Source organism: Typha latifolia, chromosome 4 (assembly GCF_019914945.1).
Source record: "Typha latifolia isolate L0001 chromosome 4, TyphaL0001v2, whole genome shotgun sequence".
In the NCBI taxonomy this organism is placed as follows: domain Eukaryota; kingdom Viridiplantae; phylum Streptophyta; class Magnoliopsida; order Poales; family Typhaceae; genus Typha; species Typha latifolia.
In genome coordinates, this window is record NC_133089.1 from 3,563,906 (window position 1) to 3,575,810 (window position 11,905).

An 11,905-nucleotide genomic window follows, 5' to 3' on the forward strand; every position below is an offset into this window, starting at 1 on the left:
TTTTCTCCTTTTTTTTTCTTAAACGATTCGTGCATATTTTGCACGAACGATGATAACAGGTCATAATATATTTTTTTCTTTATGATGAAGGAGTTGTTATTCCTGTTCCAGGACAAGAATTATGCTTAATCTAAGCTTCCATTGGCTGGCTAGAACTTTAATTCCAACTTTTGAAAGGAAAACTGTAGATTCTCACGATGGCTCGGGGTACTTTTTATATGCTTAACCTAACATATGGTGGCCGGCCCGCTGAGGAAGTTAGGTTGTCCTTTTTATATATACTTCGCTCTTCATTTTAAATTATAGAATAATTAGTTTGTGCTATTTGAATTTCCGAACTGAATAGAAATATGATATTTGTCTTGTCTTTTGAAAGTTGACATTTTAAAAGATATAGCTACCGTATAATATACATACTAAGAGATTATTACGTTTCAAGTTGATACATGTTTTTATTTTTTGTTTTATGTATTTCCATATGTTTCTTTGTAATTTTTAATATAAAGAATTTATACTAAATTCTCATGTTTACAACAAGTACACTAGAAAATTTTCAACCGATTGAAGTTGAACAAGGACTCATGGTTGATTTTTGATCCAAATTCAGACTATGATGCTCTTAAATCTATTCGCATGGTTTGTGTAACAAAAGTAATGCTTTGTAGTGAATAATTTTCATGTGTTTCCAATGAGAGTTGCACGTTTTGATGCTGACAAACATAATATAAGATCCTCCACATTGGCCATTCCTTTGATTCGATCCTTTTAAATCACTATTGCTGGAATGAATTAATTTGACTAACTTGTTGAATTGCTTCTGCATGATTGGATGAAACTTTACTGAAGCTTATCTCAACTGCATGGACAAAAATGAGCTTCCACTGGTATGCATTAGTTGTGGAGAAGAATGTGAAGGAGATTGTTGTATGTCTCAATTGTGGCCCAATAGTGTTCAGGACTTTAAAGTGCATTGAGAACTTTTCTTTCAAAAACAAAAGCTTAGCCCTGCTGTATATATATATATATATATATACACATATCCATTACTCAGTGATCTTTGTGCAGTGTGCACCACTACTTTTTGATGGAAGTTTCAACATACATGATAATGCTAGAGGCTCTCAAGATGTATTAAATCTATGCAATGAGATGCTATCAGAAGTATCATGGCAGACAAGGCTTTCTGTAGTTCTATAATGGGTGGATGTCCCCAGTGTCCGAGGTTTTTGCTATATATCATAAGAAAGCTTCAAGATTTACTTACTACAATTAAGGCTCTGCAAATTTTAGGCCAGTAGACTAGAAGCTTCTGATTGTTGGGTTTTAGTTAACTAAGTTGATTTGGGCTAGCCCCATGAGGTGACTTATTTGGCTAATAAGTAGTTTAGTTAGACTTTTGTTAAATTAATACTTTTGCTCATGCCACTTAGTGAAAAAGAAGACAAGAGAAAAGGAAATTTTTTTCTCTACATACAACAAGGGTTTGCAACCAGAGGATTTCTTGGTTGGGATCAATGCACAAGGATTTTCTTCTTCACATCTACAAGGGTGTTCTTGCTTCAAGAAGATTTGAGTTTCTCTATTGGAAGTGTTCTCTAAACTTGTTAATTTGAAGCTAGGATTATTGGTTTCTTGTATATGATATTCTTGTGACCTTGAGAGACTTGTTGTGGTGATATTCTTTGTACCAATTCTCTTGATAGTGGATTCAATTTCATGCTCCGTAAAGTTTTCCTTTGAGAATGGTTTTTATACATAAATTCGGTGTTCTATCTTTCTTTGGTGCTTGGTGTTATTAATTGCATATTTTTCCTAATTGGCATCAATTTTAGCTTTCATTGTCATAGATCTCTTGGGTGGGAAAGAGAGCTCTTTTCCAACACTGATTGCCTGCGAAAAACAATCAATATTTTTATTCGGTAGCCAATCGAAGACTGCAGAATATGGCCGGCGTAAAGAATTCCTGCATTCAGGGATACAGACCATCAGTTTCACAACTTTTTTTAGTACAGTGATGTTTCTCTGAAACCTTAGCAGATCATGACTGCAAGATAACTATTGATGGACAGGAAAAAAAAATCTCTTGCTAAATGCTAAAGCTTGCTCATCATACTGAGGACTAAACGCCTGGAGATGTGCAATGATTTATACATTATCATACTGCGGCTGAAAGTGTTGCAGAATTTTTGTGGAGATAAGTTACTTGTGAAGTATAAAATCATGGATGGTTGTGCCGGTCCGCACTTGCCGTGCCGACGGCATATCGACACGTGGCACGAGGGGGTGCTGCACGGACACCTTCCTTATAGCTTCGCCATCGATCTCGTCGTTGAGTTCGCCGCTCGCCTTCGCCATCACTGTCGTCAATCCGAATTTGCAACTTAAGTTTTAATCGATATATCCTCTCTCTCTCTCTCTCTCTCTCTCTCTCTCTCTCTCTCTTCCCCTCCCTTGGACTAGGGCGTCCGATGCGAGCTCGGGTGACGGTGGGCGATGATGATAAAGGCGAGTGGCGAATGTATTACATTTTTCTCTCTATTTCTTACAACACGACCAACAAGTGCTGCGGCACGTGCCATGCCGTGCCGGCTAATGATTGGCACGGGTCGTGCCTATGGCATGACCATAGTTGTAGAAAATGTTCTAATAATCAGACCTGGTCATATAGAAAGGCTAGCATTGTTGAACAAGTTGATATAATGTGTAATACCACAGTATTAATTCTCATAAAAGAGAGAAAAAGGAGCAACTGTAAGGAAGCAGCAAACAAGAAATGGACCTTAGCAGCATGCACATCTATATTGACAATTTGCAGCAATCTGTCATTTAGCATATGCTCAAGCAGGAATAATGTAAAGCAACTGCAAGGATAAACTTCTCCTTTTAGAATTCTAAGCGAATTTTTACCAACGCAAGTTTTATAGGATAAACTCCCAACTATGCACAAATACTTTTACTAACGGCACGCAGGTTTTATAGGATCTTGCTGCATCTAAAGCTCAAAAGATGCCAGGAAAAAGGACGACAACAAAATGAAGCAACTTCCTTAATACCACTACAAAGAATTCTAAGAAATGAACAAACAAACAAAAGAGACGATATTTATAATGATGCAAGTATGGACACTCTACCTGGAATCGTAGTACTTCTTTGTAAGTTACTATCTCCCTCAAGGCAATTGTAAACTTGGTCATAAGAGCTCCTGCAAAGATATGGCTAAAATTTGATATCTCTATGTGCCTCAATTGTAGCAAGACTAGCAGCTATCAAAGTTCAAATTAATTTAGAGAGAATAAACAGCAGAGAACTGACTTCCAAAAGCAACACTCATCCAAATGTTTCAAGAGAGCTTAAGCAAAAAAGAACATCGCCATCATAATCACAATTATAATGATTCACTTATAACATTACTCTTGGAATGTTGTCCTTAACTTGTATCAACTTGAAGACTACTTCACACAATGTATTCATTGCAAAACAAAATTTCTATCTTACTATCCCTTTTAGGAGAGCGCTATTTTACTTAAAAAAAAATGCATTCATCTAACAAATTCAACGCAGATTTTGAAGGATAATATACAAGACAAATTCAAATTACAGAATTATAAACTCTAGCAATATGGTGTATATTTTTAACTGACTAACTTTTGGCCCTTTAAAACTCAGAGTCTAAGAGTGTGTTCGGTTAATAAAAGAATAAGAAGAAAAAAAAGTGGTAGAAATTTATAAAAATGTCATTATGGTAAGTAATTATAACTCATTAGTATTTAGTAAAAATTAAAACTGTTTAATAAAAGCAAATAATTATTATAATTAATGACTAAACGTAGTATATATATATATATATATATATATAAGGTTAGAAAATACAACTCTCATATTATTATAATAGAAAGTAAAATGAGAAAATACTCGATTTTCAATCCATTTTCATCTTCCACTGGACGCTCCCACTTCGTTGCGTCCTAATGGCGCGTCTTGCAACCATAGCCCCACGCCTACTTCGACTCCCCCTGTTTCCTTCTCCTAAGCCCCTCTTCCATTCCATCTCTCCTCTTCTCTCTTCCTTCTCTCGCTTCTCCTCCTCCTCTTCTTCTTCCTTTCCTTCTCTCTCTCATCCTATCCGGCCCTTCGATTCCCACATCCACGAAACCAGCGACTTCGAGTCCGATTCCGACGAACCCATCTCCTCTTCCTCCGATTCCGACCTCCCTGCCTTCCTCCGCCTCCTCTCCCATGCCAAATCCCTCTCCTCGTGTCAAAAGGAGGCCTTGGCTTCGCTTCGGAGATCGTTCAGCGTCGAGCCCACCAAGGATTTGGTCTGCCGAGCGCTTTGGGAGCTGAGGTGGGACTGGGAATCATCTCTCCTGGCCTTTCGGTGGGGAGAAGATTGCATCTTGGAGTGCCCTAGGGCTTGGCATTTGATGATTTGGATGCTGGGTAAGCAGGGAAGGTTCGACTTGGCGTGGTTCTTAGTGAAGCGAATGTATAAAGAATCCGTTCTTACGCAGCGTGCGATCGTGATCATGATTGAAAGGTGATTGCTTGAACTCTTTTGAGCATTACATTTTTTCTATCTGAATGATTTCAATTAATTTTCACGTTTCCCATTTTAGCTAGAAAGTAAAGGCCACTATTTTATAGTTATTTATGGGTGTGTTTGGAACCAATCCTAGATGGAATTCAATTGACATCATCTTGCTCAGAAGAAATATAGTTCGTAAGGACTCTGTATTCATATGATTCGATCCTCATGGATATTTCCTTCCAAGTTTCTAGGTATGCAGCTGCTAATGAAGCTTGCAAAGCAATAAAAACTTTCCGTGCTATGGAGAAATTCAAAATAAATGCAGATTTAACAGCGTTTCATGCCCTTCTTCATGTCCTTTGCAAGAACAAGAATGTTGAGGAGGCTGAGGAATTGCTTCTCATAAATAGGAAGTTTTTCCCTCTTACAGCTGAAGGTTTCAATATAGTACTAAATGGGTGGTGTAATGTAATGACTGATGTGATTGAAGCAAAGAGAGTGTGGCGAGAAATGTCAAGTTACTGCATCACCCCAGATGCCACTTCTTATGCGCATATGATCCGTTGCTTCTCCAAAGGTGGCAACCTTTTTGATTCCTTAAGGTTGTATGATGAAATGAAGAAGAGAGGTTGGATACCGGGTCTTGCAGTCTTCAATTCTCTTGTTTATGTACTAACAAAAGAAAATTGCTTGAAGGATGCACAGAATGTGTTCGCCAGAATTTTAGATGCAGGTCTGCAACCGGATGCTGAAACATACAACTGTATGATACATCCACTGTGTGAAGGTAACAAGCTGGAGGAAGCAAGAAGAGTAATGCAGGACATGAGGATGAAGAGCATTAAACCAACACTTGAAACTTTCCACGCTTTTCTGAAAGTAGAGGATATTGATGAAACCTTGAATCTACTGAGAACAATGAGAGATGTCGGTTGTGGTCCTAATAGATACACATTTCTCTTGCTTTTCGATAAATATTTTGGATTGTCTGAATCTGAAAATGCATTAAGAATGTGGGGTGAAATGAGGAGATATTACATTGATCCTGACTCAGCACACTATTTGGCTTTGGTGCAAGGTTTGGTAAAACATGAATGGACTGCAAAAGCTCTGGAGTTTTACAATGTCATGAAAGACAAGGGATTTCCTCCTGATCCTAAGCTTGAGAAACTCTTTAAATCCTTCATAGCAGAGAACAAGGACCATTGGGGAAGAATAAGTAAGGAATATAGCATCTCACAACGTGGAAAACGAGATATTGGAAGAGGGGTAGATGCGTACTTGTCATCCAAGAAGCTTAAGGCTATCTGTATTCCGTAGCTAAAGGTTTTGTGGAATGAAGGAAAAAGTGTGCAATGGAGATATGTTGAAAATTCCCTGAAACTAGTAGTGAGTACCAGCATTACGGCTTTGGCAGAGCTTTTGCGCAATCTGGTATGCACTTCCAAGATATTACAACTGCTTGTTAATAAGTTTTTGTATTCTTTTTATAACGGCTAGTTAATTTTAGATGATTTGATGGTGCACTCATCTAAATTCCACTCCAACCTCTAAGCTGATTGGTGAGAATCCTTAATATATTTATTTAAGACTAAGACAACAATAAAGTCACAGGAGAAAGAAAAACCATGTGATTCTTCCTTATCAAATATAGATTAAAAATAAAGTAAATTACAAAATTTCTTTTTACTTTTTTTATTGCTAATCTATATATGATAATATATTTGAGTTAAGAAATATACATTAAAGATTGTTTATATTTTTTTTACTGCTATTATTACTAGGCGTTCATTTTGTTTCAATTATTTAATAGTCAATCAAATAGGAGATTGGTAATAATAAAACACACCTTTTGAAAATGAAATCTTTAATAAGTCGGCATAATAAATCTCTTGTTTGATCATTAATTAAGAATTAGAATATCTGATTCACACAATATAAGATGAAATTAAAAGAGAGTATTTTAAAAAGGATCCATGTCAATCTTTTAGTCATTATTCAAATATATGATGCTATATTATGACGGTCTAATCATAATTAGTTCAAAAAGTACAATGATTGGTTGTATTACTTTCAGAAAATGAAATCTCACTGAACCCAACTATATTTGAGTTAAATATATTTTATTACAATGTATTTATGCCAAAATAATTTTACCTTTGTATTTTACAGTTTCAAACCAGTCGGTACTTATAAATTAAAGTGAGATCGTTAGTTTTTTTATTAAATTTAACTGAGCATCATGACTATTTTGGTCATTTAACGATATCATTTTAAAATTCCGTATATTTTGTTTAATGAATACAATGAGGATATTTTGGTCATTTAAGGTGCTTACTTAAGTTTGATAGAAAAATTAACGGTTTTATTTTAATTATAAATAGAAAGATTGGTTTGAGACTTTTTGAAAAATCTCCGCTGTGCCTCGTCACGTGCCGGAGAGGGAGGGGGAGGGGGTTGCACGTGCAGAGCACGTGCACCCTCCTCTCTCAACAAGGGGTGAAAACGGATCGGATACGGATCAGATAGTGCTCAATCCATATTCGGATCCATATTTTTAGTCCGAATATGGATTCGGATACGAATATTGGACGGATAGTAAAATTTAAAACCATATCCTAACTAAATGGATACGGATAATTTTCGGATAGAGGATTGGATCTTAAACGGATATTGATTGAATTTAAAATAATTATAATATTTTATTTATATATAATTAACACAAAATTATTAAGAGTTTTACGATAAATAATTTTTTTGTATGTCAAATTTATAAAATTAGAGAAATTAATCTCTATAAATAATATATAATGTATTATTAGTAATAATATTAATATTTACTATTTAAATAAGCCAATTAAAAACTATAAATCATTTAAAAAATATGCGAATAAACGAATATCCGATATCCGTATCCGAAAAATATATCCGACCCGTATCCGATTCGTATCCGGAATTTTTTTCAAAAATTCTATTCGTTTTCGAATCGGATAGACAATTTTTATCCGAATATGATCCGAATCGGGTCGGATAGCGGGTCAGGTCGGAGTTAATTCGACCCGTTTTCACCCCTACTCTCAACCCATTTTTTTTTTTCTGGTTCTTACAATAAATAGAAAGATTGGTTTGAGACTTTTTGAAGTACAAGAGTCGGAGGGTAAAGTGATTTTTTGCATAAGTATAGGGTCGTAAAATATATTTAACTCTATACTTTTTTAGTGAAAGTTAAAAAATAAGTGTTATTTTATTATTTATTGATCATGAATAAATATTAAACTAGGTGGATATTAGTATGTGTTTAGCCTTTCTAAAACTTTACGTACAATTTATTTATTTTCCACACAAGTGACTTAATACTATTTTTTTTCCTTACAAGAATTATAATTGATGGAATTTATGTGAAGAGTTGTTATTTTTGTTCTTGGACAATAATTAAGACTAGAGTTATGATGTTAACCTTGAGTTTCCATTGACTTGCGATAACTTTAATTGCAACTTACCTTAGGAAAATTGTGGATTCTAATGTGACAGCAAGTATAGAAAATTTTCAAGCCTGAGGTAGAACAAGGACTCAATGTAGATTCTTATTCCAAATTCTACTCCAGTGCAGATTATGAATGCTCTTAAATTTATTAGCATGGATTGTGCTAGAAAAGTTATACGTCATAGTGGATAATTTAGTCTTCCCAATGAGAGTTGCACATTTTGACAAACATAATATAAGATCCTCCACACTAGCCATTGTTTTGCTTCCTTTTTAAATCACTATTTCCAGATTGAATTAATTTGACTGACTTATTGAATTGATTGTGCATGGTCGGATGAAACTTTATTGATTGGCTCGGCAATTTGTCAGTGAGGCTTATCTCAACTGCATGACAAAAGGAGAGCTTCCACTGTTATATATTAGTTTTGGAGAAGAGTGTGACAGATAAATTACTGCATACTAGAGGTAGAGAGATGGCCCAGGTTGCAGATTGTTACAGGAATCACATCAAGTACGGGCGTTTTGATGGGTGGTTCAATTCAGGCCCAATAGAGTTCAGAGCTTTAAAATGCACTGAGAACTTGAAAAGAAAAGCTTAGTCCTGCTGTGTCCAATGTACATATATATTCATTACTCAGTGATCTTTGTGCACCACTACTTTATGATGTAAGCTGAAACACACATCAGAATGTTATAGCCTAGAGGCTCTTAAGGTGCATTGAATCTACACAATGAGATGCCATCAGAAGGATCATGGCAGATAAGTTTGTCTGTAGTTCTATAATGGGTGATTGTCCCCAGTGTCTGAGCTGTTATTATATATCATCCAAAAGCATCCAGATTTCTTAGTACAAGGCTCTGTAACTTGTAGGCAATCAGATCATTTGAACTGATAGCTTCTGATTGGCTATGAAAACAACTAATATTTTTATCTGGTAGCCAATTGAAGGCTGCCAAATATACCCAGTGTAGTAAATTCCTGCAGTCAGGATACAGACCATTGGCTTCGCAACTTTTGGTACAATGATGTTCTCTGAAACCTTGACAGATTATGACTGCAGGATAGCTATCTATGGACAGGAAAGAAATCTCTTGCTAAATGCTGCTGCTTGCTCATCTGCATCATTTGTTGCAGTAAATGACTTGGTTGAGGCTTTATTGCTTGCAGATGACATTGTAGCACAAGCCAATTAGAAGCTGCACTGCACTGCACTGATCGATGGATCTTGTGGTGAGGAGTGGGTGACCTATAATGCTACATAGGGCTGTGATATAAGATAGGTATCTGATGGATTGTTCCACCAGACCCTCAGGATATCATATGTTTGTATTAATTATAAGGCTTACCGGATATATTTGAGATTTATTTTCTGAGAAATTATATGGTTTACTGGATATTGTTTGGCATGTAGGACCCCGATATTAAGTTGGATATATGATGGAGCTCTGTTGTTTATCTAAAATATCTTATATAGGTATAACTCCATGCACAGATAAATATATATGTATTTTGTAAGCTCATATGAGGATAGAAACATATACTCATCCTATGTGATTTTCTTGTTAAGAACTCATATAAGTTTTGCTTACTTGTTAATTCCTAAATGATCTTCTACTTTTAATGCAGTCAATATCAATTAAATTCTATTGGTTATGCTGCATGAATTGTGTTCAGTTGGATTCTGATTCGAATATCCATACTACTAAATGGACGGATAAAAGATTAAACTTATTCAGAGTCTATTTTACTACATGTCCACCTAAAGCCTACCAGATTGCTACTAAAACTTTTAAAAGCTTAAATCTGGTATATTGTGCTCTCCATGTAATAGGGACTTGATGAACCTAATATGATTTCCAACTTTTGTTATGCAAAAGAAGTAGCTGCCAGAAGGCCCTCTTTTTAAGCAATTAGAGTCAGTGAGTTTCATGGATGAATTGTTCACTAGGAATGCATGCCTGTAGGCACTTATCACTCATTGAGGCATGCATACCTTTACTCAGAGCATGCAGAGGATGAATTATTCATAAGTTTTATCAAACACACATGTCTACAGTTAACACAATAGGATCTTTCATTGCATTTCTTCCTCTAGTACTATCCTAAAGCAACTAATATTTGAGTTTATTCTTCACTTCAATGGCGTCGTCTCCTTGCATACACCCTCCTGGTATTCTGGTTCACAGAACTCTCCTCCAAGATCATCACATGCCTCACCAGGGAATACTCTGTAGAAAGATGGAACAAGAACTCAGCTACTTACTGAAATTGAGGCATAAGTTGCAGGCTAGATAAAATTTCATACGTTTTCGATTCATTATACTCGACATATTCGCGGTCGACTTGCTCAGAAGCTACTCTAGCTCTGCTACTGCTAGCTTCAGCTACAGGCTTAACTTCAGGAAACATTTCTGCTGAGCATGCCTCTCCACCAATTGTTTCACAGGCTTCTGCAGGAAAAACACTGAGTAGACATATACATATGGCATGTCTAGTTAGATTTCTTACAGTTATTAAGTCGCAAATTTAAAGAACTATTGCTTGTTGCTACTCTATATACAGTTAATTTGCTCATTTTATTGTAGTTTTTGCAGCAGAAGATTAATGCTGTACAAGTATTTACATCCATAACTAATAGTACACATCCCTTGAGACAATATAGTAGGTAAAATTTTTGTTTACATTGAGAAACTAAAACAATTTGAGTGCAAAGGGTGAGAAGCATTAGACATGAGCAAGAAGGTTGACATACGAAGTGGAGGAGCTATAATCGACCATTGGTGTTTCTGGAGCAGAAGAAAATGCTGCCCGAGGACAGATGAATGTTCTTCGTAGTGGATGTGATCTTCTTGAAACCAAGCATTTTGTGCCTTTGAATGGCAAGGGACCTGTGAAGCAAACAGCAGCTGCCTGCATCCTGATTGAAGCCTCTCTCTCTAAATCTCTAGATCTCTTCTCTTTCTGTTCTTTTGGATTGGAAACTTCAGTGTTGGTATACTCTTAAAGCTTGCAGATGGATTGGATAAGGAGTCCTATCACTCTCATAGCTTGGAAGGATATCTGTGAATGGATAAGGTGCTGGCATCTTGATGGGTAGTATTCTCTCTATCTTCTGGAGATATTTTTCTTTTTTCCTCTGTGATTTTTATTTCCCTCTCTCTTTTACTCTTATCTTCCATTTTGGCTGGTGCAATATTTTTAGTAAATTATAGTTTACCTCCTCTAATTCAGCCTGATTTCAACTTATCCCTATGTGTACGATTTTTTTACCAAACTATATTTATTTTAAAACTTACTTACCAAAATATATCGCCTCCAAACCTAAATTTCAAAAAGTATCTATTTCACTGTAGTCCTAATAAAAATATTTAACTGTTAAACGTTTTAGTAAAATGCTTACTATTAAGTATTTTTCTAACTCAAGAGCTTCTTAAGCTAAGGGATTCGAAGCATTATCTAAAGCTTTTCAACGAAAATGCTTATAAAATTAGCATGTTATCTACATTTTTAATAAAATATTTAACAACTTTAGTTAGGACTATAGTAAAATATATTCATTTTAGTATTTATTTTTAGGAATAATTTATTTTGATAAATAAATTAAATAACAGGTTTACTTTGGTCAACAACTCCTTTTATGTAGTTCAAATTAAAGTGCTAACAGCTTAACACCTATACTGTTCATATAAGTTACAGCTATAAGTCAACCGTTAACACTAACGAATGCAAAAAAAAAAAAAAACTATTTCTATAGAAACCAAGAAATATTAACACTAATGAATCACATTGATTTCAGCACTTACACTATTTAAAATATTAGTTGCAATTTAGTATCGACGGGTTAAATGTTTAAAGCCAATAATTCGTCCTTTTCTTTATTATTCTCTTT

The 11,905-nt window shown here is 35.3% G+C and overlaps 2 protein-coding genes across 2 annotated transcripts; one reads left to right on the forward strand and one right to left on the reverse strand.

The window, feature by feature from the left end:
* The first annotated feature begins 3,917 nt into the window (after positions 1 to 3,917).
* Positions 3,918 to 9,478, forward strand: LOC140787792 (pentatricopeptide repeat-containing protein At1g80880, mitochondrial). Its single transcript, XM_073136894.1, has 3 exons — positions 3,918 to 4,537; positions 4,780 to 5,962; positions 8,385 to 9,478. Exons 1-2 carry the CDS (start codon positions 3,969 to 3,971, stop codon positions 5,846 to 5,848), a joined length of 1,638 nt encoding a protein of 545 aa, XP_072992995.1. The 5' UTR covers positions 3,918 to 3,968; the 3' UTR covers positions 5,849 to 5,962; positions 8,385 to 9,478.
* A 532-nt stretch (positions 9,479 to 10,010) lies between these two features.
* LOC140786785 (light-regulated protein, chloroplastic-like) lies at positions 10,011 to 11,093 on the reverse strand. The gene is made up of 3 exons (XM_073135436.1): positions 10,769 to 11,093; positions 10,322 to 10,480; positions 10,011 to 10,244 (listed from the first exon to the last, which is right to left on the reverse strand). The coding sequence occupies exons 1-3, from the start codon at positions 10,930 to 10,932 to the stop codon at positions 10,148 to 10,150; spliced, it is 420 nt and encodes a 139-aa protein (XP_072991537.1). The 5' UTR covers positions 10,933 to 11,093; the 3' UTR covers positions 10,011 to 10,147.
* Positions 11,094 to 11,905: the final 812 nt, after the last annotated feature.